Source organism: Cetorhinus maximus, chromosome 9 (genome assembly GCF_964194155.1).
Source record: "Cetorhinus maximus chromosome 9, sCetMax3.hap1.1, whole genome shotgun sequence".
Classification (NCBI taxonomy): domain Eukaryota; kingdom Metazoa; phylum Chordata; class Chondrichthyes; order Lamniformes; family Cetorhinidae; genus Cetorhinus; species Cetorhinus maximus.
In genome coordinates, this window is record NC_135887.1 from 133,393,436 (window position 1) to 133,415,309 (window position 21,874).

The window sequence follows — 21,874 nt, forward strand, 5'->3', positions numbered from 1 at the left end:
GGCTGGTTGTCAATCAGAGAGGGGGGGGGCTGGTTGTCAATCAGGGAGGGGAGTGCTGGTTGTCAGTCAGGGAGGGGGGTGCTGGTTGTCAGTCAGGGAGGGGGGGCTGGATGTCAATCAGTGAGGGGGGGGGCTGGTTGTCAATCAGGGAGGGGGGTGCTGGTTGTCAATCAGGGAGGGGGGTGCTGGTTGTCAGTCAGGGAGGGGGGTGCTGGTTGTCAGTCAGGGAGGGGGGGGGCTGGTTGTCAATCAGAGAGGGGGGGCTGGTTGTCAATCAGGGAGGGGGGGCTGGTTGTCAATCAGAGAGGGGGGGCCGGTTGTCAATCAGGGAGGGGGGGCTGGTTGTCAGTCAGGGAGGGGGGGGCTGGTTGTCAGTCAGGGAGGGGGAGGCTGGTTGTCAATCAGAGAGGGGGGGGCTGGTTGTCAATCAGGGAGGGGGGGCTGGTTGTCAGTCAGGGAGGGGGGTGCTGGTTGTCAATCAGGGAGGGGGGGCTGGTTGTCAATCAGAGAGGGGGGGTCGGTTGTCAATCAGTGAGGGGGGGCTGGTTGTCAATCAGGGAGGGGGGGCTGGATGTCAATCAGGGAGGAGGCTGGCTGTCAATCAGGGAGGGGGGGGCTGGCTGTCAATCAGGGAGGGGGGGCTGGATGTCAATCAGGGAGGGGGCTGGATGTCAATCAGGGAGGAGGCTGGATGTCAATCAGGGAGGAGGCTGGCTGTCAATCAGGGAGGAGGCTGGATGTCAATCAGGGAGGAGGCTGGCTGTCAATCAGGGAGGGGGGGCTGGATGTCAATCAGGGAGGGGGCTGGCTGTCAATCAGGGAGGGGGCTGGCTGTCAATCAGTGTCTGGTTGTCAATCAGGGAAGGGGGGGCTGGTTGTCAATCAGTGTCTGGCCGTCAATCAGGCGCTGGCCCCGCCCCCGGGGCTCGCGCGGTATCCAATGGTGACGGGGCCTATCCCCTCCCACCCTGGCCGGGCCCAGCTGTTTGAGTGAGGGAAGCAGCAGCGGCGGTGGCGGCGGCGGAGCCAGAGCCGGAGTCGGAGTCGGAGTGACTGTGTGCCGGATCGGTGGGAATAAAACTAACCTTGGCGCGGGGGGGTCGGGGGAGAAGGAGAGATTTATTCCGCTCGTGCCCAGGCCGATTGATATCCATCTCTGAACCCCCCCCCCCGCCTCAATCTCCTCATGTGCCGGGGGTGCTTGGCGCGGTGGCCGGTGTCGGGACGGCGCTGGCCGCCTCCTGCCTTCCTCCTCCTGCTGCTGGGGCTGGGATCGAGCGGCGGCCGCTCCGAGAATGTGGCCGCTCCGTGCCCGGCCGTGTGCCGCTGTGAGGGCGACGGCGGAGCCGCGCTCCGGGTCGACTGCTCCGGCCGAGGATTGACCACCGTCCCGCAAGGCCTCAGCATCTTCACCTTTTTCCTGTGAGTATGAAAAATATATATTATAATATATATAAATATATAAATATAAAATTAAAATACATCAAATAAACCTGAAGTGTTCAGCCACACATCTGGCGCTGAGTTGCATTAGGATTGACCTTAATTCATGTCTTTGCAAAGCCAGGAGGGGAGATATATATATTTATATATATATATATATATATAAATATGCAATAAATATATATATATATGTGTAAAAGTGATCGCATCTGTGACTTTTATAGTCAAGATTGCAGTGAATGTTAAGCAGGGACGATTTTCCTTAGCTGGTTCTTTCAGGTTGATTCGAGGCAAGAAAGTGCCCTCTTGGGACAGCTGGAGAGAGAGAGAGAGAGAGAGAAGTGTTTACTGCTCCTCTGGAACTTCGCAAGAAATCTCTTTTCTTTTGTATACTGCCGAGCATGACATGTTTTTTTTGGGAAGTGATTGGCATCTGCAACTTGTTGTTTAGATGCGTTGGCATACGTTTGGTGGCTTTTCCTTTTTTTTTTATAAATATGATCACCTTGGCTTCATTCCATTTGTCTTGCTTCAGGTCGTTTTTAAGTTGGAAAGTGGTTTTTGCATCGCAGATTGTTAGACTATTGTTGATCGGTCCCATCGGACTGCAGGCGTACTTGTGGTTTAAAGCGACCCCAATGCCAGGCTTCAGGATGTAAACTGATTTCCGCCGTGCTTTCTGCGGACCCATCTCTTTAAAGTTAAATGTATGTATGGTTGAATAAAGCCTCAGATTCTGGCTGGCCAACAGTTTCTCAGCTAAGGTCATTTTTGGTTGAAGAATAATTTCTGTATTCTTCTGCTTCAGTCATGTTTGAGTTTTGGCATTGGGTAATATTTTGGACCACACAGGGATTAGCATGCAAGCTACCACTGATTTTGTAGGAATTGGTAAGTTTTTCAATATGAATACCACTAGAAAAGGGGCTAGCTTCCAATAGCTATTTGAGTGCTAAGTTATGAGTATTAAATTTATGAAGTTTGATGGAGCTGATTGTCCTGTACTGCAAATTACACCAGCAGTCAGATGCTGGTGAACTCTGTGAATGTAATAAAAATCGAAAATGCTGGAAATACTCAGCAGGCTGGGTAACATCTGCACAGCGATAAGCAGAGTGTTAACATTTCAGGTTGATGATCTTTCGTCAGAACTGCTTCTGGTGAAAGATAACCAAACTGAAATGTTAGCCCTGTTTCTCTCTCCACAGATGCTGCCTGACCTGCTGAGTGTTTCCAGCATTTTCTGTTTTTGTTTCAGATTTCCAGTCTCCAACATTTTGCCTTGGTATTAGTTCTGTGTATGCTCTATGTGCCCACATGTTTAACTCAGCCCTCTCCCTTAAACCAACCAAACATGCAAGTGGGCAATGTACTTCTAACTCCAGGTCACAATGTTGTCCGATATTGCTCGACTTGGTGCAGTAAAGTATAAATTGGGCACTACTGCATGTAAAAACAGAACAACATAATTCAAAATGCCTTTTAATTCTGTTAGAATATTTATGAAATAGTCAGTACCTTTGTGCCCCTTTGCTGTTAGAAAAAAACTTTCAGTTACATGATGAAAAAAAATCAAACTGTTCCGCCTATCACTTCTCTGTTATTTGTTGTGAAGATTTTTGTTTTTGCAGTGGAGATCAATTTCAGAAGCTGGTTGTTATTCACACCCATGATACCATTTCCCTAGTTTCCTGCCAGTCAGAAGGTTAGGACACTGAAGCAAAATGAGAGGTCAGCGACTTGAGAATACAGCACAATATAGTAGTACAAAATGCACATTCCTAAAAATGGCCTCTGCTGTGGAAGACTGAACATTTCAATAAGTTCTGTCAAAGAAATTTGAGTTAATTGGCCAATTTGTACCCCATTTACACCAGAAGTATAAATGTAAAGTATTTCTTTCAAAAGCTGCTAGATTTTAAAAGACAAAAATATGTTGTAATCAAGATGGTATGCGCCCTAAATTAATGTTATTCAACTTATTTTTCTGCGTTGTCATGGTTCGTTGCAGAATGAGAGTTTTCTTTACATAAATGGATTTAGATATGTGGGATTGTTTGAGTTCTGCAGTCCTAGTTGAAATTGGTAAAAAGAACGTTGAAAATCGAGTATAAGCTGAAGCTATGCTGAGGTGAATAGACGTTGTTAGGTAAAAGCAAAATACTGCGGATGCTGGAAATCTGAAACAAAAAAACTTTTCACCTCATTTCTCTATTTCCTTAGTTCTGATGAAGAGTCATACGGACTCGAAACGTCAACTGTATTCCTCTCCGCAGATGCTGTCAGACCTGCTGAGTTTTTCCAGACATTATTAGGTGACGCTTTCAAAGACAAGTAGACTGTAAAGTTTTCTATAAAAACAGTCAATAATGGAAATATCTCTTTTAGCTCATCACTTGGCTCTCTTTGGCTTGCTAAAGTGGTTTGATACCTATGAACAATTGAAAATTACTGAGACCATCAGTAGACAGCAGTTAGAGTAGCTTGCACATCATCCTACTTCACCATTACGCTGGGTTAAAGTCACTGTTGCAGTAAATTTCTGATTAAAACTAGAATTTATGTTGATTGTGCACATTTTGATTTCCTTTGACCAGGGAGAAAGACCCTTGTAATTATGATATTTGTAAACATTGAGTGCTTATAGATGGAAAGGACAATGTTAACCCCCTGTAACTATGCCCTTAGAAATACCTTGCCATAAATATTTGACCACAAAGTAATTTGCAAATGGTGAGGTTGCACTGATCGTGGGTAAAACAAATATGTAGTATTTTTTAAGCCACGAAATATTTTAGTGTTATCTTTTCTAGAATAACTGCCTGGAGCCTTGTATGTTCAAGGGTTATTTCTTCTTAATCTGAGCCTGCTGCGATAATTGGCTACCTATATGCTTAACCTGCACCATGTGATGTATGTTGGAATGTTAGTTTTATGAAATGCAGATATTGCTGATAAATTTGTAGCTTAAAAGGAACATATTTAGAGTATTTGAAAGCAGTCACACAGTAATGTGGAAATCCTTCAGCACGCAATCTTTTTAAAGTTTTTTTTGTATTATATGTCATGAGTAATGAACTATGCTTTAGCAGATACTTTGATAAAACACCATATGATAAATGGGTTGCTTTCAAAATTTAAAGAAGCAGGATAATTCACAATATTTTGAAACATTTGTGCAGTGCATTTGTGAATCTGATTTAACCCATATTTCTAAACTGTTCCAACCAAATCGCATCAAAGCTCAAAGTGTTAGCAGACAGCAGAAGATTTGCTGTCAAGTACATAGTTTGTAAGTCATTTTGTAGCTTGATAATTCCACAAGTTTTTTTCTTTACAAAGAAGATAACTATATATCAACCTCTCCTCTATAAAGTTAATATATTACTTTTGTCTGGATAACTTGTAAGGAAAGGGAGGCAGGCAAAATATGGCTAATACTATTCAGTATTGATTTGCACCTGGTAGCCATAAATTGGGGTAGTTTGTGGCTTACCTATATTGACCTACTTGAATAGTTACACATTGTTAATAAAACAAGATTTGTTTTTCTGTCATTTTGAACAGATAAGGTGCCCAAGGTACTAACATGTGAGCTAGGCATTCAATGTGCTTACTTGATTGAGACTTCAGAAATGTGCAGCTTTTGTTCCTGGGTATTTGCCAAGTATTTGGTAAGAACTCGGGTGTATTTTTTTTGCAACTGGGACAACACAAAACTTTTAGTAAAATGGTACTCCAACCAACGCTTGGCCATATTCTGAACTATCACAACACGCAAGGAGGAAAGTAAACCTCTCACTTCAAGTGCTGTGCTGAATGAATTTATATCTTGTGCATGTAATACAATTTAGCGCTTTTTGAAAAATTTGCACTCTGGCTAGAGGGGTCATGAGCAAGGTCAGCATTTATTGCCCGTATTTAATTGCCCTAGAGGAGGTGGTGGTGAGCCACGGTTTTGATTTGGCAACATGCATATATGTGATTGTACCCCTAAAGTGAGAAGGTTCCAGGATTTTGACCTAGTCACAATGAAGGAAGAGCGACATATATCCAATTTGGGTTGATATACAACTTAACCGGCGCTTGTAGGTAGTGGTTTACCAGCCAAGTTTTGGAATGTTAGTAAGATCTTGTACATAATTTTGCTTAACTTCCATTTAAATGAGTGTTGGATTGTTACTGTAGCCACTTGAGCTGATAATTAAAAAAGGCAAGTTTGTGCTCATCTGAATATTTTTTTCAACCAATTTTCTACCTCCTCTTCTGAAGTTGCAGCATGTTGCTGCAGCATGGTACAGTGCCATGCTGGTGTCCTCTGGTAACTGGTTCAAGTGGCTATTCACCTTGCCTGAGCCTTGAAGCAGAGTGTAGGCATCCACTATGGGGAAAGGGATCAAAGCTCAACACTTTTTTTTGTCTGATGTTCACACACAAACAGCATTCCCTGGATACTGACCAGGTCTGGAGAGTGTGGCCAACTACTGTTTCCCCCTTTCTAACCCAGGGACACTGAAGGTCAGTTTTAATGCCACTCCTATCATTTTGGTCACAGGTACTAGCCATCTCAGAACAGACCGGGAATTAAACTGGGACCTTTTTTGTTTATGTGATCTTAATACAATAAAACACACAACAAATTTGTCAAGAAATGTAATTGCTTTGAGTAAGATTTTTCTGCATACTGGGCATGAGTATTTAGCCATAGAATGCAGTTTTCAGACATTAATTACATTTGTACATAGCTTTAAACTGGCTAGATTTGCATTAAAGTATTCAAGATTTTTTTGAAATAAAAATTTTAAAATGTAAACCTTGTGCTCAGTCTGATGTATGATGCCACTGCTACTTGTTATCTTGCCAAAAATGGTTAGCTAGCAGCGTGGCTTGACTGACAGAAAAGCAGATGAATATCTTTAATGTATGATTTGGTGAATTGTTAACCAAAACCTTTTTTGTCACTAAGTTAAATTACTGAACAGCTATTTGGGCAATAAAATACAAAAAAAATCAGGTAGCTTTGAACAGTAACCATGATGTGGAACAGTGGTGAACTATGTTTATAACCATTTTTAAAATTTATGCTGGTAAAGGTGCTGCATAGTAGAAATACTATGCATTGTATTTAGATTATTTAAATTGGTAAATGCACTTTGCAGGTTGCAAATTCTTAACTCTCTCTTTCCCAGGAATGAGGGAACTCTGTACCTCATTTTCTTTCCCCTCCTCCAGCAAAAGCCCAGAGCTTGATGTCTCCGATGGCCGGACCTTGATTAATCTTTCCCTTTATTGCACGTTTCCTGACCTGGTGGTGTCTGCATGGATTTCGCAACCTTAAAAAAAAAATTGTTCACAGCTATCATTTCGGAACAGCTGCCAGAAACAAAGTTGTAAATTTTTAAAACTGAAATTTCTGTAAGGAGCTACAGAATAACCCATTGTACTGTTTTTACTGAGTAAGTGGGAAATTATTTTGTTCTGTATTTCAGTTGTGTAAAATTCGGTCCACATTTTATCCTCAGTGCTGAAGTTGGGGTAACACTTGTGAATAAAGTGAACCAGCAATGCAGTTGCACATTGGTATCTATGGGCTTGCGTTTCTGTGTGAGAATGAGATTCTAGCTGGCATTTCTAAATTTATAGTCACTACATTTTTTTATGTAGAAAACTCACATATCTGAAATGCACTTCTGAAAGGGTGGTGGAGGTAGATTCAATAGTAACTTTCAAGAGGGATTTGGATAAATATTGAAGGGGACGAATTTTCAGGGATATGGGGAAAGAGCTGGGGAATAGGACTGGTTGGGTGGTTCTTTCTTAGAGCCAGCGCGGGCCAAATGGCCGCCGTCTCTTCTGCATGTGTTTGCATGAACTCGTAACATGGGTCAGCAGCTCTGTATAAGTGAGGGGTGGTAGGAATAATGAGTAATATTATTCTGCACAATTTTATTTTACGATAACAAATCCACGTTGGGAGACTGAGAATAATGTATAATTCAGTCTAATTGCAATAGAAATTATTTTAATTCTACTTGTTCTGCATTAATTTCTAATATAAACTTGCATTCCACAATTCCAAAATTTGATTAATTACATTTCTGACATACAGTATACTAACTCTCCATTTGGTTTAACACTTTGATTTTGTTCAGAACTATTGCTTGTGAAGCAGGTAAAGCCATAGAACTTCAAGGCCCTAAATGAAGCTTGATCAAGATGAGTTCCTGTAAAAATGGAGAATTGTCACTGAAACAATTCCATGTAGACATTGTGGCTGTATCCTGTCTATAGGTCTTATTAAGTGATTCATTCTACCTTACTGGAAAATAATTCATCATAAAGCAAAGGTTGTGTTTATAAAATTATATACAAAATCGGTCTATAAGCGACCAAAGAAGGGACGATTTCGCTTTGGCATTTAACCCACCTGATGAGTTGCATGGGCTAGTTAGCTCTGGTGCTTAATAATGCCAACAGTATGGGTTCAGTCCCTGAACCAACTGAGGTAGTTCTAGGGGCCTGCGTCATCTTCTTGCCACTTCATGATATCGTGGCATCATGGAAAGATTGCTGGAGTTAGGAAATGTGTGGATAGCCATGATTAGCAACCTTCAGACAACTGAAGACGCTGCATGAAGAGAGAGGGAGAGACGAGTTGAGTTGTATTCTGGCCCAGGCATTTGTGGTGAGAAATAAAAAGGGAAAGATGGCCTGCGTGGAGGTGATGTGGTTTTTCATTGGGAGGAAAGAAAAATTGGCAAGAACATGCATCTGGAAATCGCGTGACTTGACTATTGGCCATTTATGAGGCACTGGGACCCTGGAAGCAGATTGCCTTCCAGCCATCTCAGCCAGGAAATGTCTCAAGGATTTAAATGCGAGTGAAAAATGTCCATTTTTAAAGCTTTTCAATTAATGTGTCATAGTGAATTTTTAATCTGCAAATGTATCTTTTTAGAGAAAATAACCTTATAGTTTAAAGTAGTTTTCAAATGTAAACTTGCAAGAAGTGACAAAAGTGCAGTGTAGAGAAATATGTTTTCTGGCAAGCTGCACAGTATCCATTTTGAAATGAGTTGTTCGCTTCCACTTGGTTGCATATGAATAGTTGCACGGGGCATTGACCTGGTCCCTCTGCAGGGAAGCTGATGTGGGCTTTATGGCAAGAACCTTGCTGGTAACAAAGAAAGCATATGGAATATTTCACTTTCCCTTCTTAGGGTGGTACAGCTTGGTGACTTGTGCTGCACATAACCATCAGTTTCAGGACATGAGGTCAGCATGGACCCATCTTTTCACTCATATTTTTGAAGAGCCTATGTAGTTGAGAATTTAATGTTTAGGAACTACGAATTAGAGCTAAACATTTTAAAGTGCACAGTAAATTTTGCATTGCAATAAGATAAAATCATATTTCTGCATTTAAATTAATACTGTGCATGATTCGTAATGGAGCAGTCTTGATGTACACACTCTAAACTGCTAAGTATGTTTATATACATATCAGATTTTATTTTTTCAATATATCTATTTTTGTTTTAACACCTTGATCTGGAATTGTAAACATTAACAGAACAGTTAATATTTGACAGAATTGTTCTATATGGAAGCTTAGAGCAAGCCTATTTGTTTCAAGGGCAATTTTCCAGCCTGTGGTACAGAGTGCTCCACAGAAGTCGTGGACGTCGAGAGTTCCTGAATTCTTTTCTTGTAAATCATTTGCTTGCAGAATGTGAAAATGGTTCTGTTTCTGTGCCCTACAAATCCTTCCACCTCTCTTTCCAAGTAACAGTCATCCTGTCAGGAATAAATAGTCTGAAAGCCGAGAGAAGTTGTTACTCTGTCTGCTCCTTGTTTGCCCCCTTTTCCACCTCATTAAGTTGACTTTAAATCTTGATGTGGCTAATGACATGCAGGGTTGATTATTCTCTCTGGCTAGTGAGATATTTCCTTCCAGTAATTGAGTTCTGTGCCCTTTCACCCAGGAAACGCCTGGATGTTTAATTTGTTTTTCAGGGAGTGTTAGTCAGTAAGTAATTAAACCACACAGTGACTTAAGCTTCCTTTTTAGATAACTTATACCTGTCTGTGTGCAAAAGCCAGGGCAGTCCTCCTCATCTTAATGGCTTTGTTATTCTGAGCAGTTCATCATGTTCTTAGAAATTTAGTTATTTCAGTAGACTAAAATTACTGTCCTTTTTTAAAAAAAAATTGAAAGTACATTATCCCTATTTTTGAACCTTCTGATTTTATTAAATGGTTTAATCTAATTGGTTATAGAATGTAACTTGCCATTTACCAGGAAACTTGTTGACAATTTTTTTTTCCTTTCGGCACTCTATAGTCACAATTATATTTCACTTAAAATGTTTAATTTTTACCAGAATGCAATATGATCAATATCTGAAGTATGTAAATTTTATATAGCGTGGGTTTAAAAAAAAAGATTTGGAGCCAGCATGAAAAGGTTTGGTCAGTATCATTTGTAAGAGTTGCACGTGCAATCTATAATTTTTATACAAATTTTAAACTGGACATAGTTTCTGGCACTTTGTTTAATATAAAACTGTAGGTTTAGCACCACTGGTTATTTTAATTATATAATTCGTAGTCACTTTTGAGATACTTGTCTCTTGTTTTTCCGCCCACATTAGCTGTCACTTTCATCTAATTTATTTTCTCAACTGGGGAACTGCATTCAACTACAATTTAATAATCTGGCAAATATCCTAGTAGTGGGGAAGGGCAGTTGATTGTTTTTCTGTTCCTTCCCCTGCTAAGTTGGAAATATTCATTTTTTATGAGATTCTCCATCTTGTAGCTGAGAACTGATTATATCTCACTGATATGGATTTGAGTAACATGTAGCCTTGGCATTCAAACCTGTGACTCTCAGGGAGCCATTGCTTTAAAAACTAAGTACAGAGCTCTAATTGGTTCTAATTGGCACTTTTTTTTTTAACTGATGAATGATTTACCACTCGTTATCTGTTGGCTCTTAGAGGCTAGAGGTGAATTGAGTTTGCCGATCCAAATCCAGTCCCAAATGAGCAACAGCTTACAGGGTAAAACAGACATGAATCACACAAACCCAACTTCTCTTCTCCAAGAGGTCAGAATAACTCTTTCAGTGCTGTATGGGGAAACTTGCCTTGTATCTGACCTGAAAGAGTAGTCATGCTTTGGCAATCTTTGGTGCAAATCAAAAATAAATGTCAAGTTATCTCCTCTTATAACAAATGTGCACACATTAAAAAAAACTTGTGTAGTCATTGTAGTTGTTTTTTTGCTTCAATTTTAATAATGGCTTAAACTTTCTGACCTATTGCTAATGTTTAATGATATTGACCTTTGCACATTCAGGGGTCATTAATTTAACAATTAGTTGTGAGTAAAGATTTTCAGTTTTCACACAATAAATGAAACAAAACTAAATTCCCCAGATATGTCAATTTGTAATCTGTAAAATTAGCTTTTGAATACATAACATGTTTGAGTGAGACATTAAAATCTGTGGTTTGTCAATGGCATGCAAAGGAAACAAGATCTGGTATTTTGTTTCACAGGTATTCAGGTAATTGCCAGTGTATACAGGCATGGGTAATGTTGATACTGATAGGTGTAAAAAGTATATTCATTTATTGAAACTAAAGGTTGTCAAATAAACCAGACCAACCCCTCCTTTCTTTTAGTACCTTTTTCTTTCTGTTTTGTTATTGCTAGCAATGTGGGCAGAACTGCTTATTTCTCTTTTAGTAGGTGTTAATTAGTTTACAGCCATCGTATAGAAGCTAGGGGCAAAAAAAGTGTGTTAGAATGAGACTGTGCATTGTCCTACCATTAGGTAATGAAAACAGCCTGAATGGCGTCTTCCTGATTTATTGCACCACATTGCCCAGTTCAAGGCTACAGTGCATAGCATGTTTACTGCATTGAATCATGAGAATCTGGCTGCTGTGTCCATTATTATATTTAAGTTGTCTTCTCACAAACTATTTTAATCGTCGTTACTATAAAGTTTCACAGTGCCCACAAGTTATTGACCATATTTATTTTGATGGAAATAACTCCTTGGTAGCTATTATAAAGGAAGTAAAAATCCTCCTTGCCAATAATTTAACTATTGGTTTAGCTTTACTTCTTTGCTGCCTCCTCCCCATGTAATTATAGTCCTTGAAGTAGCCCTGAGGTTCTACTGCTCTAACTAATTGCAGTATATCAAATTACAAACTCCATTAGCAAATGGTAACGAGTGATTGTAAACTTTTTGCTCCCCTCTCTTCTCTCTTGAATCTTGTACTGAAAGTGCTTCGAAAATATTCTATTGCTTGCGTAGTACTTCTGCAGCATGCAATGTTATATAACTTTGGGGAAGTTGAGCTGCTTTTTGCCAATAGAATAGTAAAACATCTATTGTCCAGTATGTCTGGTTGTTAAGTCTATTGTGTGCAACACTAATAAAAGCTGCGATGTAGCCAGTGCTGAGCAGACGAGAGGATCGCTTATTTTTGGGAATTCCTTAGCAAGCGCCAAAACAGTTGGTTAAGATAAAAAGCAGACGGAAACTGATATCATGCACACAGACCTCTTGTTGTATTAAATGCCAGTCTCCTTAAGCCTCTTGCTAAACTTATTTGGGAGTATTTGAAAGTCTCTTAAAGATGTTACTGTAATAGGATTTGTTGCTTCTGAAAAGAGCATTACAAATTAATGGAATAAAGTGTGCAGGGGGTGTCTATGTATGTATAGCTGAATTTGCTAAAAGGACTCCGAAATGGTAGTGAACGCAATGGAGGGAAATGTACAGAAGCCTCACAGAAAGGCATGCACGATTAGATCTAGAGTTGGAGTAATTCCTATACAAAAAAGGTTATGTTGAGGTTGATTGTTATGTTGGCTTCTTTTGAAGGAGCCTGGGAGTTTTATGGTCTGCATTCTCCATCTTACTGTCATGCTGCTGCATGGAAACAGGTCCAGCACTGCTTGCCACAGAATAAACACATTTACAATAGAAAGGGGCCAGATTACTCTTTGACGGATTGAAAATTACTCCTCAGAATGAGCGCATTGTTAGGCATTTGTTCCTGTTTAGCACCCTCCCCCAAAACCACCCCCAGTGAACCATGAAAAGAAGCAATCACATTAATCTGTCACTCAGTCTCTCATCATGAAGAAAGAAAAAAATGGAACAGTCAGGTTCTTGCCAAAATGGTCTAGGATCTGTCAAGACAAAAGTTGGAGTTTAAATTACAGATTTGTCTTTATTTCGTAGGCTTTTTTTCCTGTCTTGGGCCCCTTGTGTTACCTCCTCACTCCACCTGCTTACGTTGTGAAGAGTCCAACTTTTTTTTCAGGATAATTAAATAAAGAGAGACCCCAGCTGAATATGGTGTAAAATAAACAATCTGTCCCTTGCTGAAACTGCAAGTTTACTTGAGTTGTTTTTCTTTAAGGATCTTAACCTGTATAATCAAGCGCGACTGTCTTGGGATTCAACTTTCTTTTTCCTTTTTTTAAAAAAAAAATTACAAGTGTGTAATGCCTCCAGATAAAAAACCCACAGGGGTGCATTGTGTAAGTCTTAATTAACAGCTTTGAAAGGCTAAACAAAAGAAGGAAGAAAATGCTACAGAGTTATTGTTATTCCACCCTGTTGGTTCTGCTAGTTGACCATCCATTGGTGCATTTTGTAAATTTAAACTGAATGACACTTTTGTTCTGGGCTAACAGAGGTGAAAGAAGCCAATTATTGCATTTATTTCTATGGGCAGCTGCAAGCATGGGAGATTAAACTGAAGGTAAATAGAAATTTCCAACCATTTTAGGTTTAGCCGGGAATGTGAGTGAATCATTAAGATGTTTTCCTTGTAAAGCTTTGTGCAGCTCGGTGTTAAGGGACCAGTGGAAGGCTATTTGATGTATAGAAACTAGTGAAAACTGAAGTGACTGTTAATGTCTTGATTATTACACAACTGATGAGAAAATGATTCCAGTTTAAGGGTAAACAAAGAGCTGTTATACTGCTATTACTATGTCTGTTTATCATTAAGGAGCTGAGTACTTAAGCTATTAATTTCATGCTGGATCATTCATATGAAATTTTTGCAAAAACATTGTCTTTGCTTCTTTGTACTGGCAGATTTTTTTGTCCAAGGTTTTCTTGATGGCTATCCAAACCGATTTGTGCTGAATTAGATAACTTCAGTAAGGCTGCTGCAATTGACCTGCGTGGCCCAGAGATCGGGAGGGGCAAATCCTTTGCTGGAAATGAATGTCAAGTGAGGAAAGGATCATGAATATCTCTGATGGCCTTTGCAGTCGAGTACTCTATACTGTATTTGGAGCACTCGTCAGAGTTTACAAATGAATACTGCCTACTTGGATGAAGTACTTGGATGAAGTACTAGAGGGTGGCAGGTGCCTGTGGAACCATTCCACACCATTTCTCGAGAGGAAGGAAGGATTTTGATTTCAAATGCTATCTTTAGAATTTTCCAGTTTTGTACTAGTAAATTTTATGTGGGAGGAGAGAGAATTCTTAAAACACGGTTTAGGTCTGAAAAATTCTGATATTTGGCTTCAGCATCTTCCAGTGGCACTTATATACTGGATAATACCACAATGGAAAGGTTCTTTTGAGCGAGTTTTCAAAAATATGCCTTTACAAATTTTCATTTTTACATTTTAGTTAATAATAAAACAATTTATCTTTTTGAGGAGGAGGAGAGTGCGTCCAGTATAGGGTAGAGAGAGAAGTTTGGTACATGAGTATTGTGAGAAAGTTGGTCAGAGCTAATGGATTCAATCTTTGCATAATGTGGCCTTTTTAGTGGTGACAGCTGACATCCTGTCTCTTAGCAGCTTCCTAACAGTTTCAGCTCTGTCTTCATCTGCTGTAGGAAGCTTTTTGGCCAAACGTTCCAGTAATCAAACCTGAAGTGTACCAGTTTTCCTTTGACAAATTCAGACCCAAAGAATTCCTGGCAGCCCAAAGCAGTACAATATCTCCTTCTTGCCTTGCATGTGAATAACTTTTTTTGGAAAATTTAACAATCCCTATATAGTATTAAACATGCAGGATTGATCATATGCAGTTAAATGGCCTTGAGGTGGATCCCAGTAAGTCGCAAGTTACTTTAACCTTGTATAGATTACTGACAAGGCCACATTTAGAATATTGTGTGCTATTTTGAACACATTAACCCTTCTTTGATCTTTTTCAAATTAATACGGTCAATAAGGCAGATTCTGTGCCTTAGGATTTTAAGTCATGAGAAATTCCAGCGGGCATCTTAGAGCTGTAACCCCACAAGTGGTCCAAGCCTTTGGGAGGGCGAGGGAAAAATCGGCAAGTAAAATAAGTGCTCCAGAAAGATAACTATCACATTGGAAACAAGATTGGAGATTCTAGGTATATGGATAGACTGAAATGATCAAATCTGCAAGGCCAGGGTTTTAAAACCAGGGTTTTAGACTGATTTTAAACAATCCATGGAAATCATGGATCTTTTAGCCTTTTGTCCTTTTGCTTTTTTCATAATCTTTTGTATAATAAATTACATAAAATAAAGGTTATGCTTAAAAAGAATGAATGTGAATGGAATAGGTACATAAATGAATTTCAATTTCCCAGTGATGAATCCATAATGCATGGAAGACAGCATTTTTGCTATTTACTTTAAAGAACGTGCAGTGTGGCAAATGCAAATTTCACACTTGAGAGCTTTTTATACTTGAAAGTATTCAGAAATATTTTAATGGGAAGGGAAAACAAACAGCAACATCCTGTACAATAGAATGGTAATATGCAGACTGCCTGATGGCACCTTGAAAAAGCAGCTGATAGATACACTACCCTGGAATTGAAATAGAGTTTACCCGCTCTTATAATGATGCATGTTTAGGTTGGATTCTGCCAATCTGACATCAATGAACTGCTCAGTGTTTACGCCAGTAAACCTGATGCCCTTTTCCCAGTGCAGATTCACAGCCCAGTTTTTCACGATTCTGCAATACTGCCACCAGAGTAAGAGTCAAATTTGGCTCTCAAGACCCGGCTCTCAGCCATTAGTCTCCTGGGGTCCAACCTAAGCAGGTGCCAGCATTGAGTACCACTGATAGGTCATTTGAAAATAAATTGCTTAAAAGCATGTAGTAATCAAAATATTTAATGTGTTTTTTGGGGACACAGGTTGAGAGGGAGTAGGAGAAAAAAATTAGGACTCCAGTCAGCCAAAATTAGGATTGCTGTTAGCAGTTGGGTTGACGGATACCAAGTGATTACTGGGCTACTCTTGCGTGAGTAGGGGCACATCATTATGAAGGTATACTTAAAACAGCCAGTCACTGGACAATATTATTTATTGTATGCTTTAGGAATTGTGAAACTGGCAACCATATATAAAGCCTGTTATGAACTAAAATTATTTCCTTAATTCTGGATTTGGGATAGCGGAAGAATAAATGAGCGATGAGAGAATGGGGCCTTCAAGGACCAGAAGAGGAAAACGTGCTTGTGGGACCATGTTGCAACACTTCAAAAATACATTTTTTGGCTGTAAAAGTGCTTGGAAACATCCTGAGGGCATGAAAGGCACTATATAAGTGCAAGTTCTGATGAAGAGTCAGACGGACTCGAAATGCTAATTGTATTCCTCTCCGCAGATGCTGTCAGACCTGCTGAGTTTTTCTAGCGATTTTTATTTTTGTTTCAGATTTCCAGCATCCGCAGTATTTTGCTTTTATGTAAGTGCAAGTCTGTCTATCTTTAAAATGGGAGATGATTTAGTGAATGCGGATTCTACTGTTGCAAGAGGCTGAGCAAGAGCTTTTGGCAATGTGACAGACGTAGCTCAGCTGTCGAAGGAATAGGGGTTTTTACAAACTGGGGTAGTGACAGAGAAACTAACAAGAATTTATTCTCTTTAGTCCCTTTGCTTATTCTTAACATTGCTAGCAAATTGGCTGGAAAATTCATTTGGATATAGCCAGTGTGAAAGAGGATTTTTATTAAAAAAAAACTAAAATTCAAATTAAGTTCTGTATGTGCCATTAATGAAAATGAGCGTGTGATTGTGATATTCGAATATGATTTAGATCAAATGAACAGATTATTTATAGTATTCATCACATTAGGTGAATAGCATTATGATGTTTGATATTCTTGCAGATAATCTCTCAAAATCTTGCTGCCTCCATTCAATTGCATCGCATACCCAACCAGATGGTGAAATTCTATGTTGTATTTTCATACTGATGACTACTGAAGTTCATTAGTTATTGTATTTTTCATTAATAGCCTTGATTTTATAGTGATTTAAAAAAAAATTGTTATGCAGCCTCTGATTAATACAGGAGTACCCTTAAGCTCAGTAGTGGCTTCTCACTGGAACTGAAAACCTCCAGATACCTCACAACAGCTGCAGTTTTAATCAGACTTCACGGGGCATACAAAGTTGCTTCCTACGTAACTGAAGTGGCTACGACTCCGAATTCTACAAAGCTACCCATTTGTTTCTTAGTTATACTGAATGATGGAGAGATTTTGAAAAATGGAATAGTTGTTCTTTTCCCCCATTTAATATGGAGCTCCCAAAACAAACACAGAATTGGCTCATAATGTGAAACATATGATTTTCAACTTTCGAGAAAATAAACATTTAGAATTTTGTATTGCCCTTAAACTAATTGACACAAAGTAATTCTAATCAGTTGATTTACAGTTGTATTTTTTGTAGTAAAACGATCAAATTCCCTGGAAAAACTTAGCAGGTCTGGCAGCATCGGCGGAGAAGAGCAAAGTTGACGTTTCGAGTCCTCGTGACGCTTCAACAGAACTGTTCTGTTGAAGGGTCATGAGGACTCGAAACATCAACTTTGCTCTTCTCCGCCGATGCTGCCAGACCTGCTGAGTTTTTCCAGGTATTTCTGTTTTTGTTTTGGATTTCCAGCATCCGCAGTTTTTTGTTTTTATCAAATTCCCTCCCAGGTTTCTGAAAGATAAGACTTGAGGCTTAATTAGTATGAACATTTGTCAGCCTTTATTTGTGTAAGGTGCCTGATATGGGTTTTTTTTTATATAAGGACCATATAGAAATGGTCATTTTTACGCCGACAGCACTTCAACTGTTTGCCTGATGCCAAGACTGCAGACTCATTTGACTCTAGATGGGGACCTCATAGTTATGCATGATTGCCCTCATTTGGCTTATCTACACTTGCTTGTCCAGCAGGGGCTGCTATTGAAATCCTGGCTGTCCCCTACTCTAAACCCAGTTGATTAAGATGGCTAGCTCAGCACAGGTTGAGGACATTTTATTGCCTGGCTCAGTGCCACACCATCTTCATTCATTCACTGAGTCTGGGGAAGTGGGTGAGAGTGGTGTTTGGTGGGGGAGGGGTGTGTTGGTACTGTAAATAATTAAGTACATCGTTCAAGTAGCTATATTCATTCCTGCTTTTGGTTTGCTATAAAGTGACTTTGCCAGTGCTTATTAAGATGTTTGTGGCCTAGACAGTTCTGACCTCCAGCTGGAGGAGTTGGAAGCATAATTGTGGGTGGCCTACGATGGGAGAATTTTTTTCTTCCAGAATAAATATCCAATGGTACTGTCATGCTTCTTAGTCTGAAGCTATAACCTTCTAAGGATATACGGATACTAAATTCATTGCCTATTCTGTCCACTGAGACAATATACATGTGTGCATGGAGGTTTTCAGTTCCACCCTATAAAAATGGAGCCACAAAAGGCACCTTGCCAAATATAACTCTTCATTTCCTCAATCCCATGTTCAAACTCTCCAAATTAAGCAGCGCAATCTTTTTTATATTCGTTCGATGTGGGCGTCGCTGGCTAGGCCAGCATTTATTGCCCATCCCTAATTGCCTTTGAGGGCATTTTTTTTTAAAGAGTCACCCCATTGCTGTGGGCCTGGAATCACATGTAGGCCAGACCAGGTAAGGATAGCAGATTTCCTTCCCTAAAGGACGTTGCTGAACCAGATGGGTTTTTATGACAATTGACAATGGTTTCATGGTCATCATTAGACTTTTAATTCATTATTTATTGAATTCAAATTCCACCATCTGCTCTGGTGGGATTCGAACCCCAGACCATTACCCTGGGTCCCTGGATTACCAGTCCAGTGACAGTACGACTATGCCACCACCTCCAGTGAGAAGCACGCCGTCACCTTTTGGGAGTATTTATTGCCCTTTTCCAGGGTAAGAAGACCTGAAAGGAGGAAAAGCTGTTCACATGACAACACACTGAACATCTTCAGACTGGACTCCAAGCAACTGTAAGACAGCCTAAATAAATAATTGTGAAACATCTAGAGGCAAAAAAGTATCTCCTATTGATTGCAGTCTTGGGCTTTGCTGCTGGAGCATTCCTTGGGTTCTTTTCTATCCATCAAGACTGTAATGCACATTGAAGAACACCGCACAGTAACTGTGTGTGATGTGATTTCATTCCTGAGGGTATAAAACTTGACACCATTGAAATTTTCATTAAAATAGTTTAAAATTGCAAAATGTTACCAGTCAGTGCATGACAAAACAGGTATTTCAAGTTTAATTTTCTTTGGTTTTCTTGGAATGTTTTCAAATTACTGTAATTTTGCACTGCAAATTTTATAATTCATAACTAGTTTGTATTAAGCTTCAGTGGAAATTGTACAGTAATGTTTTTCAAGAGAAAAAAAACTAATATACATATAATTGAAGGTTAAACCTTCTCTTATTAATGTGGCTTGACTTGCATCCAAATGCAGCGTGAAGTTAGTATATTTTCCTCTCAAGTTTGCAAACTCCATAATTAAACATTTCAACTTAAGTCAACATTTGAACAGCCTATAGTTTAAATCTGCTTTGGCCTAGTTTGACGATTCTTGGCCTCTATTGTGCACTGGGAAGATCAATTCCCTGAATTCAATAGAGGTATGTCAGCAGTTTTCTGTACATTGGGTTTCATATTTTGAACTTCAATGAATAGTAAGCATAATTTATCTGAAATGAAATGTGCTCCAACTTTTCGATAGTTTGCCTCACCAAATCCCTCCCTGGCTTACTGTCTGTTTTCCTTATGCCTACTAGTAAAAAGCTACTACTAGTTTAAGAAAAAATTACACATATGAGCGCAAGGTGGACGGTTCTGGAATTGTGTTTGCTAGAGTTTTAGTATACAATATATACAAGTATGTGTGGGTGTGTGTCTTAATTTTGTTGGTTGCCTGGTGAGTTTTTGCTTCTATCACATTATTTGAAGCCAAAATTCCTCAGATTGGCCTTCTGTCTTCCCAAATTTGAAATGCTTATAAATGCCATGGGTGAGTTAATTGCAGTCGGCTACTGATTAACCTTCTATTTCCATCTTGGCTGATTTGCTCTTAGCCAGGTATCATATGACCCAAGTCAAAATTGAATATAGTGAAAACAAAGTGCTGGAAAAACTCAGCAGATCTGGCAGCATCTGTGGAGAGAGAAACAGTTAATGTTCAATTTCCGAAGAAGAGATATATTGAACTTGAAATGCAGGGTCGTAATTTTCGACTATTGTGGGAAAGTGCTGGCATGCAGAAATTAGAAGAAATAAATGCACACCGAGTTGGTCTTGAAAATTGCTTGGTCAATTCTGTTGGCGGAGCTGCTTGGGGCCTGCATCGAAAGAATCCTCGCAGGCCCCAGTGAAGTCTAGATCCAGTGTATTCAAGGAGGCCACGCCCCCTTTTTTACAGCGCTTGGCTACTGTAAAGCAGGTGAGTTTAAAGGGCCAGGGAAATTGACAGGCCGCGGAAAGGCAAGCGTCTAAAGTAAGTGAATAGGATTTGGGGTTGGGGGTGTCCTGAGGTCGGGGAGGGGGGGTTGGGGTCTGAGGTCGGTGGGGAGGGGGGAGGTCAGGGTCAGAGGCTTTGGGGGGGAAGTGGGGTTGTCGGAAGTCGGTGGGGTATGGGGGAATACCATGGGGTCGGTCTGGGTGTTTACGATATTTACCCAGGAGTTAGAGGTTTTAATTCTTCTAACTTTTTCTGGGTAACTATTGGTATAACCCTGCTGGAACCATCAAGGTTTGCGATTTAAATCGCATTTTCGGATGGTTCCCAGCGCAGTGCAATTGTCCAGAGGAAGTTAGCACTTCTGGGCAATTGCTGTGCAAACCCTTACCTGGGACCTTGCCAGAGGGGATTCTCCAATGCATCTTTTGGGTACCCCCCCCCCAAATCCGACACTGAGAAGCGTGGAATTTACGGGCCATTGACTCTGTTTCTCTCTCCTCCAGACGCTAAGTTTTTCCAGCACTTTCTGATTTTATTTCAGAGCTCCAGTATCCGCAGTATGTTGCTTTTATTGAACAAGTTGAAGTTACTAAAGATAGTGTGAAATGCAACTTGAACCGTAGAAACTTGGTTAAATATAGATAACCTATTTAGACAAGCACTTTGAATCTGTACTAGTTTGAATTGGACAATTACATCTGTTTGCCTTTAAGTAAATGGGAGCACATGCATACTAATATAGTGTGCATGTGGAGTAAATTATATCATATATGTGTTCATGAGACCTCCAGACTATTGCTTCTCACTCAAGTGACATACAAGCCTATAGTCCAGATTTTGCCATCATAATGACGGCAGCACCGTTAGCATTTGTTGTTGTCATTCCTCTAAAACCAACAGCAACTTCTGGAGCCTGTACATGCGCAGTTCAATGTGGAAATCCAGATTTTGCAATCAGTGATTCCAGGCTTGTCCGTCCAGAGGCTGCGCTTTTGGGATCACCCCCGGAATGCAATCAGTTAGAAATCATTGAACTGGTAAGAATATTCATTCTTACAGTCTTGCTTTAAAACCCTTGGAAAAAGTTGCACCTTGTTGAATGAGGTGAGGTATAACTGGATCTTTGAAAGTGCTAACTTTATAATTACTGCTAAACAACCTTACTGGCCCTAAAAGAGTAATTTTATTATGAATATCAAATTTCTCCAATATGATAAATTCCACATTTTAATATTTTTAAAGTTTGTTTGATGTTTGATCCTCTGTTTAATGCAAAATGTTTATTTGGCTATCCGTAAAATTTAAAATTAAAAGTGGAAGTGATTAGGTGTTTTTTACTTGCTGCTTTGTTGTCGGCAAGAATACTCCAGTGTGATTGGCTGCTTACCCTGCTTGATGACATCACTGTTGCTGGATGCTTGGAGATCTCCTTGACTTGGTGCCAGATTCAATTTGTTGACGGGAAAGGGGAAATCTACGCCACAGAGATCGCTAGGCCTTTGCGGGACAGCTTTCTTGGAAGTCAGAATTAAGCATTGTCTCTTCATCACTGATTGCAAAATCTAGCCTAGTATCTTAAATCATTGATTAACTACACTTGAGATGGGAATGAGGACACCTTTCTCTCAGTTGAGAAGGATTATCCCATTAACGT

At 39.8% G+C, this 21,874-nt stretch overlaps 1 protein-coding gene across 1 annotated transcript in view; it reads left to right on the plus strand.

The window, feature by feature from the left end:
* Window positions 1-1,186: 1,186 nt before the first annotated feature.
* lgr4 (leucine-rich repeat containing G protein-coupled receptor 4) overlaps window positions 1,187-21,874 on the plus strand; it is a 134,004-nt gene continuing 113,316 nt past the window's right edge. Inside the window, exon 1 of the mRNA XM_078549547.1 lies at window positions 1,187-1,422. Within this exon, the coding sequence (XP_078405673.1) occupies window positions 1,187-1,422 (236 nt within the window). The remainder of the gene's footprint in view (window positions 1,423-21,874) is intronic.